Source organism: Brassica napus, chromosome C6 (genome assembly GCF_020379485.1).
Source record: "Brassica napus cultivar Da-Ae chromosome C6, Da-Ae, whole genome shotgun sequence".
Lineage (NCBI taxonomy): Eukaryota > Viridiplantae > Streptophyta > Magnoliopsida > Brassicales > Brassicaceae > Brassica > Brassica napus.
The window spans coordinates 24463452-24483433 of record NC_063449.1 but is presented as its reverse complement, the minus strand read 5'-3'; the positions used below and the strand labels follow the sequence as shown (position 1 = coordinate 24483433).

General features: G+C 36.2%; 2 protein-coding genes across 2 annotated transcripts; one reads left to right on the top strand and one right to left on the bottom strand.

Annotated features, from left to right (window-relative positions):
- The first annotated feature begins 5521 nt into the window (after nt 1–5521).
- LOC106406506 (cation/H(+) antiporter 20-like) lies at nt 5522–11002 on the top strand. The gene is made up of 5 exons (XM_013847186.3): nt 5522–5753; nt 5970–7004; nt 8891–9127; nt 9675–10382; nt 10552–11002. The coding sequence occupies exons 1-5, from the start codon at nt 5574–5576 to the stop codon at nt 10912–10914; spliced, it is 2523 nt and encodes an 840-aa protein (XP_013702640.2). The 5' UTR covers nt 5522–5573; the 3' UTR covers nt 10915–11002.
- Nucleotides 11003–11208: 206 nt separating this feature from the next.
- LOC106406507 lies at nt 11209–12812 on the bottom strand. The gene is made up of 3 exons (XM_013847187.3): nt 12380–12812; nt 11993–12268; nt 11209–11750 (listed from the first exon to the last, which is right to left on the bottom strand). Exons 2-3 carry the CDS (start codon nt 12242–12244, stop codon nt 11409–11411), a joined length of 594 nt encoding a protein of 197 aa, XP_013702641.2. The 5' UTR covers nt 12245–12268; nt 12380–12812; the 3' UTR covers nt 11209–11408.
- Nucleotides 12813–19982: the final 7170 nt, after the last annotated feature.

The following is a 19982-nucleotide window of genomic DNA, read 5'->3' as shown; positions in this document are numbered from 1 at the left end:
CGGATAATGTCCGTCGGACCCTAGGTTTTATAACCACGAGCCCCTTCTTCTTCCCCATTTCTTTCTTCTTCCTCTGCGCGACTCCTCTCTTCTCTCCGGCGATGCCCCCCTGAAATCCGACGATATCTCCGGCGATCTCCCCCTTCTCTTACACAAATCATGTAAGGACCCTATCCCACTCTCTTAGGTTTTATTTGTTAGGTTTTTGTGTAGTTTTGATAGATTTTTGTTAGGGTGATTGGTTAGGATTGTGATTTGGTTGTATAATAGGTTTAGAATTGTGATTTGGTTGAATAATTTGTTTTGTTGAATTGATTTAGAATTTTTTTATAATTTTTTTTTTTTTTTTTTGTATTTATAAAATCGATTTTTGTATATAAAATCGATTTTTGTATTTTTAAAAATGATTTTTCTATATAAATTCGATTTTTTGGATTTTACAAAAAAAAATTTGTACATAAATTCGATTTTTTGGATTTTACAAAACATTTTTTAATATATATAAAACTTTTTTTGTGATTAAAAACTATTATTTGGGATTTAAAAATATTTTTAATATATATATATATATATATATTATTAAAACTATTTTTTGTAATTATTAAACTATTTTTTTATTTATTAAAACTATTTTTTGTTTATTAGAACTATTTTTATATATTTATTAAATATTTTTAATATCTATAAATTTTTTTTGTGATTAAATTATTTGAGATTTTTTTTTTTAAAAAAATTAATTTATATATTTCTGTATTTATTAAATATATTTTTCTAATTTACAGGTCTCATGATAATCAGACCCGGCCTCGACATCGTCGTGGTCGTGGCGGTACGGGGAGCCAGTCTCGGGATTCCAACCATTTTCAGGATTCCCTTTCGCCCTACAGCTCCAACCATACATCTCACTCTGCTGCACCCGCTCCTGCTCCTCTCGCTCCCGCTGCTGCATCCGCTCCTGCTCCTCCGGGTCCTCCGGGAGTGATGAGTGTTGCGGAGTTGGTTCAACAGCCCGGTCGTGACCATCTTCCGTATCTCACTCCGTATCCACATGGACGGGGTCAAACATGGTAATTAAACATTTTTTTCTTTAAATTTGGATTCATTATTAACCGTTTGTTCTTTTTATTAGGTTCAACCGATCCGGGAACGGGATCAGCGCATGGATCAACCGTATGATGTACTCGGCCCTCGACAGGGGACATCCGACTTTCACTCACTTCCCTACCGACAAGCAGGTTCTGTGGTTTCGTCAGTTTGCGGTAAGTATTCTAATTTTTTACTTATATTTTTAATCTTTAATATAAATTTTCTACTAATTGTGTTTTTTTTTCAGCAAGAGTTAAACTGGAATTCCGATGAGACGCTCTTTATCTATCACCACTTCGTCCATAAAGTTATGGACAACTATGGGAAGCAGATCCACGAGTGGAAGAATAAGTGGGAAATCAATAAGGGTCGATTTAATTTATTAAACAATTTTTTAATTTATTAAACTATTTTTTAATTTATTAAACTATTTTCTCTTTTTTTTTTATTAAAAGGTCTCAAAGTCGATGAACGACACGGTCTGGAAGGAGTTGTGTGCGCATTGGGATAAGGAAGAGACGAAAGAAACTTCTTCCACCAACTCCACCAACCGCAGGAGCGACCGTAAAGGGAAGGACATCTACAAGCATAACTTGGGTGCTCAATCTATTGTCACTCTGGGAGATCGCATGGTAAGTTCAACCGCTTTTTCTTCAATTATTTGAGTTTCAGAATTTTAATTTATTGTGCATTTCTTCTAATTTCTAATGTTTCTTTAATTTATGTTTTTTTTCAAGGCGGAAGAAAATGATGGCGAGCCGGTTGATGATCTCGCCCTAATGAGGAGGGCGTATACCAACAAGAAGACCGACCAGATTGATGACGGTCTTGTGAGGGACGTGGTCGAACTGGTCCAAACTCAGGTGGTAGACGAAGTGTCTCAGCTTCAAACCGAGGATGACGCTTCGACGGCTTCGACCAACTTGTCCCGGTTTCGAATCAACGAAATCGTTGAATCCGTAAGTTCTTTTTTTTTAAAGTTCAATTCATTTATTTCTTGGTTTAAATTTGTAAATTTGACTATTTTCTATTCAGTCGGTTCCAAAGAAGAAGGGACGTTTGGTCGGTTTGGGTCGTCGCACCCGGTCGGTTCCTCCTTCTTCTGCACCACCGCCCTTTGTTGATCCAGAAGTACTTACGGCTCAGTTGAAGGACAAGGATGATCGCATATATTTGTTGGAGACCCAGATGGCGGCTCAACAGGCGGGCTATGAGGCACAGAGGAGGCTGAACCAGCAAATGATGGAGATGATGCAGAGGATGTACCCGAACGAGGTGTTCCCAGACGTGCCAGACCCGTAGTTTTTTTTTTTCAAAAACTCGGAATGTTTTATTTTTATTTGTGAAACTTTGAATATTAATTAATATGATTTCAATTTTAATTTTAATTTTATATTTTCGAATTTAAATTTCAAAAATTTTATTTTTTTAAAAAAATTAATATTTTTACATTATGAGGAAATTAATTATATTTTTTACTCGATCGATCGATGCGTTTTTGGACATATATCCATCGATCGATCTGTTTATAAAAAACGTTCGGAATATACCGAGGGACATCTTCCTCAGAATATACCGAGGGACACCTTTCCTCGGAAAATACCGAGGGACATGTTCCTCGGAATATACCGAGGGACATGTTCCTCGGAATATTCCGAGGAAGATGTCCCTCGGTATATTCCGAACGTTTTTTTATAAACGGATCGATCGATGGATATATGTCCAAAAACGCATCGATCGATGAACTTCCGAGAAAATATCCCGACGAAGTTCTCCCTCGGTATATTCCGAGGAGATTTCCGACAAACTAGTGATCCTCGGAATTTCCTCGGAAATTTGTTTCCTCAGAATTCCGTCAGAAAATTCCGAGGGATTTCCGAGGAAAGAAGAAATTCCGAGGAATTATTTCCGAGGACTTGTTTCGTCGGTATGTCGTCGGAATAACGTTATTCCGACGAAATTCCGACGATTTTTTCCCTCAGTATCCTTGCTGTTTTCTTGTAGTGAATTCTCTTTGATTTGAAGAGAGACTTTAATTGGTATCAAATCACCTGTTTCTAGATCAACATTGATATCTCTCGGCAAGGAACCTATCAGTGGTATCAGAGCATGTTATGTTTTTGATCCGGACCACTTTGTGGTATCAAAAACTTTATATTTTTCATCTTCTTTGTTATCGGTATTCTTCGTGAATCAACGGTTATCAAGAATCCTCGACGAGCGGTCATTCTTCGGAATCAACGATCATCGAGATCTATCCAGCGATTTTTCTTTTCACCATTTTCTTCTTTTCGGGTTTGTTGATCAAGTTCAGCATCCTTTCTTTTGTATAGATTAAAATCTGTAATCTTCCATTGTTTTTCAATTTTCAAAAAAAAAAAAAATCTCATATTTCTTTGTTATTCAAAAAACAAAAAAAATTTGTCTATCAGTTAGTAGGTCGTGGAGATTATAGTTCGTGAACAAAAGCTACGACTAGAGGAATCAACATGGGAGGAAGAGAAGAAATTAAAGTCAAGTTCTCCTCTATTCGCCTTCAACACGAACCTTGAGGACAAGGTTCTTTCGACGGTCGGAGTATTGATAGGATGTCACAAGGTAATCACGTGGCTTCTCCAGTTCTTTGGTTTTACTTATTCAAATAATAGAACTATTCTTTAGGGAATAGTTCCCCACTTTGTTTCACATTATCTTTTGTTAGGAGTTGTGACTCCATGTTTCCATTATTCCTGTTTTGTAGGAGTTAATGACTCCAATATCTTTTCTATTTAAATCAATGAAAACCCTAAAAAGAGGTAGTCATAACTACCCAAAAGAAAAGTGTGTTCTAGTGTGTTCTTAATTTGTTCTTGAACAAATTCTCTTTGATATGAAGAGAGACCTTAATTGGTATCAAATTACATGTTTCTAGATCAACATTGATATCTCTTGGCAAGTGACCTATCGTATCCATTTACTTTTCTCGAGTTTGAAGTCACGGAAAGAAAACCTGGAGTCAGATATATATTCTGTTTGTTGAAACAATAATTTAACATAAAATTTTTATTTTATAGTAGCATTAGAAAAGTGATATTACAAATTATTGGTTGAACCAACGATTTACAGAATTCAAAAGTTATAATCTCTTCAGCAGTTTAGTCATTTTGTTTGCCAATCAGAGTGTAATATTAATATCATTTAACTTGTATAAATAAAATAATTTGAATGGGATAATTGTCTAATAACTTTAGTAATATATTGCCGACTTAATTATACCGTATATTATCCGAAATTGTTTGTGGTTTATGAGTGGGAAAAAAGATATACTTCACAACAAAACATAAACAAGTTAAAAGATGAAAATGGGTTGAACTAAAGTGTGATTAGTTAGTTTATCGCATCTTTGAGATAGTCCACTACTTTTACATCTTATTCTTTCTACATGTTCAAAATTTGTTTTGCCACCATTAGGTTTATGAAACTCTACATATGGCTTCTACATACTACAGTCTTAACACAGCTATGCTTATTTCAAACGTGACTATCAGTTGAAAACCATAATTTGATAAACTAATTAAAGTTAGGAAAGTCGTAAAAACGCAGCATATAGAGATGCCAATTCTTGGACAAATCAACAGAGCTCTATCTATTGAAAATATTGCCAAAACTATATTGAAAAGGATTGTAAATCTGAGAAGTGTATACGTGTTACCTGGTTGCACTTGCTAAAGCCCATCCACGCCGACGTAGCATATGTGAACGCCGATGTTTCGCGTCCCACGTGCGACTCACATGAGATGAGCTTCGTTCGATGTTGTAACATGTCAAGAATTCGTTAATTAGGTATAAATAGAGTTTAAGATACCTATAAATTTGCAAATTTTAATGTCGTGGCAGGCAGCATAAATATAAACGTTTTTTTTTTGCGCAAGAAATAACATGTATCAGACACAATAATAGTCCCTCCATTTTTCAATAGATAACGTTTTAGAAAAATTATTCTAAATTAGTTTTTAATTTTTAATTTAAAAATTATTGACATTTCTATGTTTTATAAAATTTTGTATTCTGCAGATAATATGATGATACAATCGTATTTATTAACATGCATTACTTTACTATTGTACCATCATATTACATGTGTAAACAAATTACTAGATATCTAGTGCATACGTAGTTAGTTAGCCATTACCAATTCTATTGCCGACTTAAAAAGAGAAATTTGAAAGTCACTAAAAATAAATAAATAAGAGACTTCAACCACAGTATGTTGGATGAGTACATATATACTGTTTAAGCATTACTGTACACCTGGATAATACAAGCCACAAGTGAGAGATGCAGATAGACGCACTTATTATTAGCCACTTACAAGCAGCAACATCATTACCTTTTTCAAATCTTCAAACCAAAAATGATTATAACCGCTTGCCTATAAATTTCGTCACAAAACCTTGTTGTCACTTGACCTATATCACATGTTCCAGATATAGCCTTTGAGAATACATATGGCCTTTAACATAACCTCCGTGAAAACCTCTTCTAACGGAGCATGGCAAGGCGACAATCCCTTGAACTTTGCCTTTCCGTTACTCATCGTCCAAACGGCATTAATTGTCGCCGTCAGTCGCTCCCTCGCCGTCCTCTTCAAACCTCTCCGCCAACCAAAAGTCATCGCCGAGATTGTCGTACGTAATAACTACACTAACAAACACTAATATACATTCGTTTTTTTGGCTCCCAAATTTTAAAGAGATATTATACATAGTTTATTCAAATTGTTGAATTTTTTTAACTAAGATTTAACTTAAAAATGTTTATGACCTCATAAGCACTGATTTTGTCATCTTCCCGTTATTTACGAACTTACTAACATCTTCTTGCACTGTTTCATTTTTTTGAAGGGAGGGATCTTGTTAGGACCGTCTGCTCTAGGTAGAGACCCGGCGTATATGGACCGTATATTCCCAGAATGGAGTATGCCGATACTCGAGTCCGTCGCGAGCATAGGACTCCTCTTCTTCCTCTTCCTCGTCGGTCTCGAGCTCGACTTGTCATCCATACGTCGAAGCGGAAAACGTGCTTTCGGAATCGCAGCCGCCGGAATCACACTCCCGTTTCTCGCCGGCGTAGGAGTCTCCTTCGTGATCCGCAACACTCTCTACACCGCCGCAGATAGACCTGGATTCGTGGAGTTTATCGTTTTCATGGGAGTCGCTCTCTCCATCACAGCTTTCCCCGTGCTCGCACGTATCTTAGCAGAGCTGAAGCTTTTGACGACACAGATAGGAGAAACCGCGATGGCTGCAGCCGCTTTCAACGATGTAGCTGCGTGGATTTTGCTCGCTTTAGCGGTTGCGTTGGCGGGAAACGGCGGTGAGAGCGGTGGAGAGAAGAAGAGTCCGTTGGTGTCTGTTTGGGTTTTGCTATCAGGTGTAGGGTTTGTGGTTTTCATGTTGGTTGTGATCCGACCCGTAATGAAATGGATCGCTAAACGCGCATCTCCTGAAAACGGTGCCGTACGGGAGTCTTACGTGTGTTTGACGTTAGCTGGAGTTATGGTTTCCGGTTTAGCGACAGATTTAATCGGTATTCACTCGATTTTCGGAGCCTTTGTGTTCGGTTTGACTATACCGAAAGATGGAGAGTTTGGTCAGAGATTGATTGAACGGATTGAGGATTTTGTGTCCGGTTTACTCTTACCGCTTTATTTTGCGACGAGTGGGCTGAAAACTGACGTGGCAAAAATCAGAGGAGCTGTGTCGTGGGGGATGTTGGGTCTTGTCGTGGTTACGGCTTGCGTCGGGAAAATCGTCGGAACTTTTGCTGTGGCGGTTATGGTTAAAATTCCGGCAAGAGAGGCTTTGACTTTAGGTTTCTTGATGAACACGAAAGGTTTGGTGGAGCTCATTGTGCTCAATATAGGCAAGGAGAAAAAGGTTAGATTTCTTTGCCTCTAATATTCAAATATTCTATAAGTAGTTTCTTTTTTTGAGTTTTTAAGGTTCTTGTTTTTCTGTAGTTATATAAAAATAGTATAAGAACTACAAAACTATATATAACCTAGTTTAACATCATTTGGACATTTGGGTCCTCTAGTCATCGTTAACTATTAAAGGTATACGATCATGTTTTTAATGGGGACAGCATATCTGCATATAAAACAAAACACGATCAGTATATTCATTTATTCTAATCTTTTTTTATCAACTATTCATTTATTCTTATCTAGATAATTGTTTTAACTGTGTAGATATATTAATTTTAGGTTATTGTTTTAGCTACATGTCTGAAACGGGTTCGGTCTTATCCAACGTTTATCTTGTGAATTTTCAAAAAAAAAAAAACGTTTATCTTGTGGACTGGTTTTTTAGGAATCGTTCGGGATACTTTTTTTTTGGACAACAAAAAAACAATAGTCTACCATTTAAATTAAGTGCATATCATCTCTCTTTATTATTATTATTTGAAAATATTTTTTTCACTATGAACTTTTATTTTAAAAATTAAAGCGGTTAAAATCATTATTACTGTTAAAGAATAATTTTTTTTTCTTTTTTCTTTTACATTTTCTGTTTTTTTTGTTTATTGGTTATTTAAGAAACATTATGAGAATTGGATTGACACTGAATCATTTATCGTATGTTTACAGTTTAATTTAATACTAAATTATATAGTTACTTAATATTTATTTATAAGTATATTTTTTCCTTTTACTCGTGACAGTTGATGAATTTTAGGTGAAAAGGTGGAAAAGAATATAACAGTTGAGTTCTTGTGTTTATTTATATAGTAGTATATATTAATAATTAATAGTAGAATTATATTTAAGGATGATCACCTTTGAAGAATAATTGTTACATATAGTTCCTTACTTTTCTTTTCATTTTAAGGAACTACATAACAAAAACATTTCTTATGAAATTTGGTAAAGAACAAAATCAATAATAGTCCAGGCTTATTATCGGTAAAATTGGCAAACATTTTGTTATTCCGAGAATCTTTTTGTTTCACCACTAGAAAAAGGTTTTCATGTAAGATAACATGTATGCAATTTCATGTTTTCTTTGCTTTTCTGATGCATATTAATGAATTTAGTGCTACATGTTACAAAAAGTTATTTTTCCCAAAAAAATAAGTGTAACGAAAGATAATAAATACTAGTGTAGTTAATTAAATAGCATACATGTAAACAACATATAATAAAAAGTACACGTTCATATATTATCTAGGCCCTCCCTCTGACTACGTTTTAACATTTTCTTCTTGAATTCGAGTAGCTTTAGACTTTAGTAAATGATTAAGTTTACAAATCCACGGAACCACAGAACCACAGCCGAGTAATACCATTGGTTGTTTCGTTTCTCATTTTAGTGGGTGATTAATTAATAATATGAAAACCGTCAAATTAAGGGCTGATGTATGTTTTAAATTTTTACCGGGGGGGGGACAAATCCTCTAGATTTCCCTTTTTGTATAAAATCTAACTCTTTTTTTTTTTTTTTTTTGGCAAGTATAAAATCTAACTCATTATATAAAATTTACAAGTTAGCAAAAAAATGGGCTGATACATGAAATTAGCTTTTTCGATTGGGCCTATGTTACGTAATCAGTCACCTTTTCGATTGGGACAATGTTTACGTAATCAATCACCTCGTACAGTTCCACTTTCGGCACCACAAATTATACTTATTTATCTTCTTCGATTTGCACCACAAAAGAAATAAAAAAGCGACAGAATGGAACAATAATGATTACCCATTAATATGACTATTACTATGTGGTTATTGATTAACCGTACGTGCGTGGGGTTGTGTTTAACTAGGTGCTAAACGATGAGACGTTTGCGATACTGGTGCTAATGGCACTCTTCACAACGTTCATTACGACGCCGAGTGCAATGGCCATTTACAGACCGGCACGTGGAATCCACCGCAAACTAAAGGACTTGTCGGCGAGCGAACACTCCTCTAAGGAAGAGCTTCGCATCCTTGCCTGCCTCCATGGTCCAGCCAATGTCTCATCCCTCATCTCTCTCATCGTGTCCATCCGAACCACCAAGGTTATTTACCTTTATGTCTCTTCCTGTTTACAATCTACATACAAATCTATGGATGACCTAATGCGTAGACATAACTATAATGATATATTGATATGTTCTACGTAAAATGTTTACTTTAGAGTTGCACAAAATAACCGAGATTCTAGTTGACATGCGTGATACATTTACTTAGGACTTGGATACCCTAAGATATGTACGAATACGATGCATGATATATATGTGTTTTCCTTTTCTATACCAAGACTACTATTTTAAAGTACCTAAAGATTCTTCAAATTTTGAATCAAAGTTAATATTGATGTTGTAAAAAGACAAATTATGAGGCTTTATGCATATTTATCATTTATATTATGTGGTTTGAGAAAATTATTAAACATTATTTTCAATCATTTGAAGCCAAATGTTATATACATATTAACCACTAATATTTTGAGTATTGTAGTCGAATGTTTCATCTCGATAAGTCCATGACCGGCCCTACACATAGTATATAGTTTTCTTATTGGAGGGGTACTAATCTTGGTTAATATGGTACTTATTTTGGCAGATACTGAAGCTAAAACTGTTTGTCATGCACCTTGTGGAACTAACGGAACGATCCTCGTCAATCATAATGGTGCGAAGAGCCCAGAAAAACGGTTTTCCTTTCGTCAACCGCTACCGTCACGACGAGTGCCACAGCAGCGTTATACGAGGCTTCCAAGCCTATCGTCAACTGGGCAGAGTCGCTGTCCGGCCTATTACAGCAGTTTCTCCTTTACCTACAATGCACGAAGACATTTGCCTCATGGCAGAGACCAAGAGGGTCACACTGATCATTTTACCTTTCCACAGACGATGGAACGTTGATCATGGTCATGGCCACCACCAAGACGGAGGAGATGGGAACGTACCGGAAAACGTTGGTCATGGTTGGAGATTAGTTAACCAGAGGGTTTTGAAGAATGCACCGTGTTCGGTGGCGGTTCTTGTTGACCGTGGGCTTGGGTCTATTGAGTCCCAAAGTTCGAGTCTTGATGGGTCGAATGTCGTTGAAAGGGTTTGTGTGATTTTCTTTGGTGGGCCTGATGACCGTGAGGCTTTAGAGCTCGGCGGGAGGATGGCTGAGCATCCGGCCGTTAAAGTTACCATTATGAGGTTTTTGGTTGGGGAAACGTTGAGGAGTAACACCATCACGTTACATCCGGCACCGTCTAAATGCAAGGAGAAGAATTATGCATTCTTGACAACCAACGTGGATCCAGAAAAAGAAAAGGTTTAACTCTGTTTTTGCTTATTATGGTATTTTAGAAAGTCTCGACTTGTCTATACAAATGAACAAAACCAAACCCGACTGAACCCAAACTGAACCCGATTAGACATTTGAATGTCCATGTGCAAAGATTTTAATCTGTATTAATTTATTTTTGTTGTTGAAAAAATAGGAATTAGACGAAGGAGCATTAGAAGATTTCATGAGCAAATGGAAAGATCTGGTGGAATACAAAGAGAAGGAACCAAACAACACAATTGAAGAAATACTGTCAATAGGACAAAGTCAAGACTTTGACCTTATAGTGGTTGGAAGAGGGAGGTCACCGTCCGTGGAGGTGGCTGCGTTAGCTGAGCGTCAGGCCGAACATCCCGAGTTAGGCCCTATCGGGGATGTGCTTGCCTCTTCGAACAACCATGTCATCCCATCAGTCCTTGTGGTTCAACAACACAACAAAGCTCATGTTGAGGAGATTACAGTTTCCAAAATTGTTAATGAGTCTTCTTTAAGTACTGATGGAGATGCAAATGTATGATGTAGCTACTTGAACTTTACCTTAATGGTTAAAGTGGTAAGATTTGTAGAAAGAGTATTCTACATATAAATAACAGTAATTATGAATCTTCGGGAAGTTTTTCATGATCTCTTTCTTTGCATCTATATAGATGCTGAGATTTGCTTACATATTAGTTTACATATGCAATTAAAAGACTCCTGATGGTTTGGCTTCAAATGCAAGTGACAAGGAAAACAATGATGTAAGTGGCAAGTGGCAAACTACTAGGACCCGGCTAAGCAGATTCAACCTTTTCTCAAACTATACAGTCACTTATCAAAATGATAACGATAGTTTTTAAACTTGAAATCCGACAACATCACAAGGTTCACAAAACTAGTGGTAACTCTTGTAACAAGAGAAACAATTCAAGAAGTTTTCACACCATAGCTTTTTATTTATATATAAACAAGAGAGAGAGAGGCGACAAGGAGTAAGGAAGACGCACGTGCGTTGTTCAAGCCACAGACAATTCAAGAAGATGCGGCTACAATAGACGTTTGTGTGGCCCATCCGAACTTATTATCACGACTGTGTTTGCTGCGAGAAGAAGAAGATTTCTTGTCTTTGCTGCCACGGGATGATGAAGATGAAGAATTGCTGCTCCCCTTTTGTCCCTTCTTTCCATTCTTCTTCAAGCTATCTCTGCTCTTTGATTTCTGCGGTTGATGTTTCTTGCTCCGCGTGTGAGATACAAGGGAGGGTGGAGGATCATACACATCTTCAGCCCATGACACGCTCAGCTTCTCCAGGGACTTGCCATGCTTCTCTCGGCTGCCTTTTATGGCTGGGATGATGGTTACCGCAGCAATCATCTGTTGTTTGGGAGTATGAGAAACACAAGTCAGAAGCAACCAACATAACAGATAATGCATAAAAATAATATATAACTAGTTAACTGATTATATCCAACCACAAGCCAAAGTCTATGAAACGAAACTCTTTACCAAGTCTGAAATATTGATTTTTTTTGGAGAATTAAGTAGTTATTGACGAGTTCACTAACCAATTAAAAACAGCAACCAGTTTCGTTAGTAGCGTAGGGTGGTTAACTCACACTCTCAGCGGTGGCAAGGTTCTTGTCGTCATCATCATCCGAAGACTTGAGAATGGGTTTGGTGATGTCTTTGGACTCTTCATTCACATATTGGTGTGTATAACCACCACTATCATCCCCATCAGACTCTTGAGCATCGTCAGATCCATTACCAGAGCCATTATTACAACATTTATTGGAACTAGAAGCAGAAGTGCTCTTAAGGTGAGACTCTGCATCTTTGTAATCCAACGCACCACATACTGAGCTCATATCCAATTATCGCAAAAACAGTAACTGCCATGAACAAAATCAAAGTTACATCAGTGAATTAACCTAATCTACATGACTAGAAAACTATAAAAAAGTATCCAAGAAAAAGATTCATAAACGTAAATAAATAAATACCTCGTGCGTCGCAGATCAAGAAACACCGAAAGAACGGATTAGCTTCTAAACCGAGCTTAAGAAAACCGTTAGAACCAGAGGAAGGCGGATATGAAACAAAGGGATCTAGGAGAAAGAAGAAAAAAAAACGAGAAGGGAGGGAAAGATTAACTAAGATTACCACGCCAATCACTCTTTTCAAGAGGTTTCAAACGATTAGAAGAATGATAGAAAGTCAACGAAGGAACCAAAGAGAGGAGTAGATCGGAGCTCAGCCGCATTATATCTTCTATTTAGGCTCTTCGAAACCCTTATAACCGAAGAGCTACCCGGCAAAAGAAATGCCAAATCTACTCGTAAGAATTGCAGAGATGTTTGAGCTGATCAGTCAATCATTCGGAGGTACAGATACACTCTTTGAGAAGACATGACGAGGATGGAACTGACATTTTTATAGCGTAAGAAAGGTCAACAGACAAATATCCAAGGCGAAAGACGTGGCCGCCTTTTTAGTGACGAATCATAACCATACACGTGTATTTCATGGGCCTAGCATGTTGGTCATTATTATTAGCCTAAAATAAGTCTACTTGGCATGATATTATGAGATATGTTTGTTTGCCACCAACATCGATGATCAACAAGAGAAACAATTCTAGAAGTTTTCATCTTAGTGTCCATTAATTAATTATCTGTTTTTATCTTATATAGTGTGCCAAAAATGATACCAAAAAAACAACATATACAAAAATTAACACCTTTTCTTTTTCAATTTGCCGCACCTTTCTCTTTTTCTTCTTCTCTCTCACTTGTATCTCAGATCTTTAAGTGTCTCTTAATTAATTTTTAATATTATTTAAGTTGTAAATTTGGTTAAGAAACTTAGTTAAAAACTTTCAATTTTTATATCTTCCATTGCAAGTCCCTTATTTAAGGGTTTTTAGAAAAAAAATTTATTAAAATGATCATAGAGGTAGAAGTTTCTATAAGATGAAAATTTAGAGCTTATCCAAAACAAGTGAAGAGGAGTAACAGATGCATGATTGAATCTATGGCAATGAAGAAGCAAGAGTGAGAAATTTCAGAACTGTCACTTAAAAGGACTTATTATAAAGAACCAAGTAATGAAATCAATTAACCAGAGAGATGGAAGGAGAAGGTTCTGCAACGAGAGAGAGTGTGTGAGTGAGATGAGAAAAGGGGAGGAGACACTACTTGAGTTTGAGGATGAGTAAACACAAAGGCATCAGAGATAAGGAGTAAGCTATGTTCAGCTCTGTACCCGAGCTTCTGCTGCTCTTCCTTTTCTTCATTGGCTGCAGTCATTAGCCCATCAAACTTCTCTGACTTTCCAAGCGTAATTTCAATCTGCAAGACCAAAAAAACAAAGAATCAAATTTTGATATCTCACGAAAAGTTCATTTGTTTAGTCATTTATACTATCCACTTATCTTATCAATAATACAACTTCTTTGCTTGGTTTATTGTTTGTTTATGGACAAAAGCAGAAACCCAATCTGTTTTTAAAGATCTTTATCCCACTTCTCTTTTTCAACGATCAGCAAGATTCAAAGGTTACTCAAACCTCAGGACCTGTAACCAATAGATAGAATTTGAACTAGAAGATGCCTTTTAATAGAAGACGATTAGCTGTATTCCAAGCCAAGCAAAGTACAAGTAACGTAACTCATATATCCTTTTACTGCAACATCAATGCTGGACTCTTGCGACATATCTAGAACACAAATAATTTATGGATATATCCACTAGATATTCTTATGATTGATAAACATTAATGCACAAAGAAAAAAAAAAGATGAACACGATCAAAAACCTTAACATAGTTTTTCAAGCTAACAAAACATAAGTTGACCTTAAAGTAGAACACAAAAAAGGAACAAGAAACTCTCTTACTAGACTTGATTAATCTTCAGGATCAAAAGGTCTGTTGTCAAAATCTTCTCTGTCTTCAGCTATGTCAGGGCAATACCTTTGAGACAAAATCTCAACTTGTTCTGCAAACGTTTTTCTTCCAGGTAATCCGATATGATTCACCATCTGGTTCCACCGACTTCTACAAAAGTCAAAAACAAAACCCAGTTGCACAATCTCTGAAAATAGCCGTTTACAGATCCTATAACATAAGTAATCAACACACCAATCAAAGCTTACACCTTTGTGATTCTCACAAGACAGCTAAAGTATAGAAATTTCCAGAAAGATTGAACCTTTTGATGGATAAGAGTCAGACAATGATCTCCTCGATCGAAACAGATCGTTGATTCCAGAAATAAATAGAAAAGTGTGTACCTTGGCGAGGTTGACGTAGAAGAACAATGGTTTCTTGGTGTTGGAAACTTGAATCCGGTTCTTCTTCTGGGAATCAACGGCCAAGTTCATGTTGTTCACTCCGTCTGTTATCTCTTCCATGGCTGCTGATTCGGAATCTGTAAGGGAGAGTCAAGATGACTTGCGAAGAGAAGCCGAAAGAGGAGAGGAATCGGGAGAGAGAGGAACCGAAAGCGTTGAAACACCAAACCTCTCCTCCGCACTCATTTTTGGACACCTGTCCACAAGAGACGTCCCTTGCTTTCCTTGATTTAGAGACGTATCTTCTTATTAATGTATTTTTTATTTTATTTTTAATTCCAATTAAGCTAAGATACACCCTTAAAGACTGGGATAATGATGCTCTCATGAACATCTCTTTGAGTTCTTTACATAGTAGTTTTGGTGTCATCTGAATCATCTCATCATTATCACCAATGTCCAATGCTATCTTCATTTGGATCTGCCTACTCCACATCACTTAGTCATCCACATTCAAAGCTCTTAGCACCTAGATAATGATTATTATCGGTGATGAGTCCATGATCTTTGTCTCTCTAATTGTCAATAAAGTGTCATTCTCGCAAGTATGTGTACATGTTTTGACACTACATCCCACCAAATATATTGAGTTGCTACTCACGTGGTTTCTTCCATCCCAAGTCTGATGCTCCCATTTCCATAGTGCAAAATATAGATCATGCTACAAGTTAGTAGCATAGCAGGTATCAAGTTCAAGAAACCAAGTCATCAATTTCTAATACGCAATCACTATTCATGCAAGCAAAACTAATCTCAACAAACGGAAGAGAAAAATTTGTGACCAAGGGTTTAGATACAATTAAGTGTAAAACTTGAGAGGAAGATAGAAAAAGTGTAGTAAGAAAACACATGAGTTGTTCTTGTTATTTCGGAGTTATCTCTTCATTTTGTTCCTCAACCATTTCTACTTTCTTGTCTTAAACCATATTATGTTCTTGTTATTCTTGCCACCCAGTCCTTGATGATGATGCTGACATGTCGGGATTGTGACCTTGCCCTCTTGATTGACTCCATCCACTTTGTTTCTGAATTTCATCTTCAATCTCTTCCTTGGCCACCAATGCTTCTCTCTTTTTTTTTCTCCAGAATACTCTAAAGTGTCGTGCGATTTCTTTAGAAGATTGAGAGTATTTTTGTAAGTTTATTTGATATATCATCAAACTCTCATACTTCTCTTTCAAAGTATTGTGCTCAGTTAGTGGAACATTTTCCGATGATTTGTTGTTATCCTTGTTATTTTTCTTCGTCCGATGCATTGGGTCCATAATCACTTCCAAGCTTATTCTGTAAAAAGATAAACCCCCAAGATTGAAAACCGTAAAACCCAAATCTTGGTTTACCAACCAAAACAACTAACAATGCAAGAAAACAAGCTTCTTGAAAAAACACACAGTTAAAAAGATAGTGGTGTGGAGAATATGGATCCTATAAGAAAATTTGAATTTCAGTACGGTCCATTGCAATTGAACTTTGCAAACCACCATTAAGAACAATAACTGAGAAGACATGGTTGGGGAGAAAACTCAATAATAAACTCATCTCTAACACAAGAAACTCATTTTAGGTAGAGATATCCTAGAAAACCTTATTCCCAAAATTACATTTGCAGATCAACAAAGGATTTTGAAAGATACATAAAGTAGTAGAGAGAGACATGATGAAGACTAACCGGTGAAGAATAAAGTATGCAGAACACATTCTTATTTTGTAATGAAATGATCCATCACTTTAAATTATAGAAATTTTAAAATAATAAAATGAAAAATACAAAAAGTTAACTTAAATACTCCAAGCCTAACAATTCCAAGCGATCGTTTCACATCCTTTAGAGACTTACTAAAATAAAAACATGGTTTAATAATTTTTATGAAAATAACAGATATATAAATGTTTTTAACGAAAATATACATATATATATTTTTAATGAAAATGAAAAATAATACTACATATAAATGATTTAATTAGGATCTGAAATTCTTTATCGAGAAGCACACAATTCACTGATTATAGATTTATATCGTTTCATGACTTGAAATTTTGTAAATAGTTACTTTTGTTTCCAAAATCAAGTTTACTTATTGGTCATGCATGTCATTTCAGGAGTGCAAACAATTAAAAAGTTGGAAATTTTAATATTTTTAATAAAATAACTAATATTCCATAAATGATTTCACGCCTCGAAATTTTATATGGAGAACCAGATAATTCATAATTACAGTAGTCATTTTGTTTTCTGACTTGAACTTTTGTAACTACTTACTTTTCTTTTTAAATTTCAAGTTAAAAACAATATGACCACTGTAATTATTGAATTGTGTGTTTCTCGATAAAAATTTGGAGAAAAAACGATTTATGATGTGTTAGTTATTTTTATTAAAAATTATTAAAAATGCCGACTTTTTTAAATTTCTTGCAGTCTTGAAATGACCGGGGTGAGCAGCAAGTAAACTTGAATTGGGAAGAGAAAATAATTATTTATGAAATTTCAAGTAAAGAAATTATATGACTTCTGTATTACGAATTGTGTGCTTCTCAAAAATAATTTAAAACCCTAATTAAATCATTTATATGTGTAGTAGTGTTTATTATTTTCATTGAAACATATTTGTATATTTTCGTTAGTTAAAATCATTTATAAATATGTTACTTTCGTTAAAAATTATTAAAACCAGGTTTTTATTTTGTAAGTCTACGATGTTAAAGTACTGCTTCAAATTTTTAGGCTTGGAATATTTAAGTTTGTTTTTTATGTTTCATTTTATTATTTCACAATTCATATAATTTAAATTGGTGAGTTGTTTAATTACAAATATGTGTGTGGTATGCATACCTTGTTCTTCATAGGTGAGTCTTCATCATGTCTCTCTCTCTCACTCTACTACCTCATCTATCTTTTGAAATCCTATGTTGATCTTCATATGTAATTTCGGGAACAGGGTTTGCTAGGCTATCTCTGCTAAAATGAATTTCTTGAGTTAAAAATTTGTTATTATTGAATTTTCTCTTAAACCATGGATACTTGATTGTAATTCTTAGTGATGGTTTGCAAAGTTTCATTGCAAAGGCCCATTCTCAAATTCTATTTTTTTTATAGCTTTCATCTTCTCCACGACATTCTTTCATTGGCTGTGTGTCTTCCCAGAAGTTTATTTTCTTGCATTGTTAATTAGTTTGTTTGGTAAGCTAAGATTTGGGTTTTCGGGTTTCGACTATTGGGGTTTTGTCTTCTTACATAATAAACTTGAATTTAAAAGTGACTATCTACCCAATGTATGGTGAAGCAGCAGCTCCATTATATGGGACACATCGTATCTTTGGTTTACATGGAGAGACACATCTTGCTTTCAAGACACAATATCTTAGACCAAGAAGCAAACTTGACATTTTTGTCCCTAATGAAACGAGATCGAAGTTGCTGTTTGGTTAGGGGACCGGTTTGCAAGTTGTCTGTCCGGTTTGCAAGTTGTCTGTCTTGGGTATATCAAAATGTGGGGATCACTTTTTCACCATTGGATGAGGCAAAAGAAATTTCACTACAAGAAAACACACCGAATTCCGACGGAGGTTCCGACGGACACCAAGGCCGTCGGAAATTTGTGACGGAATACTGACAAATTTCCGACCAAATCCAAAAAAATTAAGTCGTCGGAATTCCGTCGGCCATTTCCGACGGAATTCCGACGAAATATGGTTCGTCGGAATTTTCCGACGACTTTTCGACGACATTCCGATAAAAAATGTAACCGTTGTAGTCGTCGGAAGTTCGTCGGTATATTCCGACGAATTTCCGACGACATTCCGATTAACAGCAAAGTCGTCGGAATTCCGTCGGTATTTTCCGACGGAATTCCGACGAACCATGTGACCGTTGCCGACAAATATATATGACCGTTGTATAGCCGTTTGAGATTGGACAATTCCGACGGAATACCGACGGACTGCTTTACATCCGTCGGAATTTCGTCGGAAAGTCGTCGGAGGTCCGTAAGCAATTTCCTATAAATACAACCCCTCCTCATTCAACTCATTCACACTTCATTCTCTCTTCATTCTCTTTAGTCATAACAATTCCGTGAAAATCATGTCTTCAGAAGTTTATTATCGTTCGTGGATGGATAAACCTCATTTGGATCCGAACACCAATTTGCTTACGGAAGAATACGTTCAAGGGATTGGAGAATTCATGAGGCTTGTTCAACAGCAACCGGATGCAAAAAGTGGTATGTTAAGATGTCCCTGCTCTTCTTGCAATAATAATAAGGTTATAAAAGAATTTGATGTTTGGACTCATTTGTATATGAAAGGGTTTTCACGTAATTATAAAGTTTGGTACCTTCATGGGGAAACTGGTTATGAATATGGTAGTACTAGCGAACCTCAGCCTGTTAGTGAACCTCAGCCTGATATTAGGTTAGAAGAATCTAGAACGGATATAGATTATGGTGTAGGTACTGAGCAGATGGTACATGATCATTATAGAGGGGAAGAACCAAACCCCGAGTCTAGGAGATTTTTTGACATGTTGGATGCAGGAAAACAACCTTTGTATCAAAATTGTAGAGATGGTCATTCAGTCTTATCATCTGCAACTAGATTAATGGGTATTAAGACAGACTATAATTTGGCTGAAGAATGTATGGATGCGATTACTGATTTTGTCAAAGGTATTCTACCTGAGGATAACCTTGCACCGGGTTCATACTACGAGGTTCAGAAACTTGTTGCAGGTCTTCAACTACCGTATGAAGTGATAGATGTATGTATTGACAACTGCATGATCTACTGGAGAGCGGATGAGACACGGAATGTATGCAAATTTTGTGGGAAACCTCGTTATCAGGAGACGAGGGGAAGAGTTCCGATCCCATTCAAAAGAATGTGGTATTTGCCTTTGACGGAAAGATTGAAGAGGTTGTATCAGTGTGAGCGCACAGCAAAAGCAATGAGATGGCATGCAGAGCATTCCACAAATGGTGAGATTAGACATCCTTCAGATGCAAAGGCTTGGAAACATTTCCAGTCAACATATCCAGAATTTGCGGAAGAGAGAAGAAATGTTTATCTTGGATTATCTACTGATGGTTTCAGCCCATTTGGAAAGCATGGAAGGCAGTATTCTCTATGGCCAGTTATTGTGACACCGTACAACTTACGGCCGAGCTTGTGCATGCGACGAGAGTTTTTGTTTCTCTCAATTCTCGTCCCCGGGCCAGATCATCCTAAAAGATCACTAGATGTGTTTCTTCAACCACTA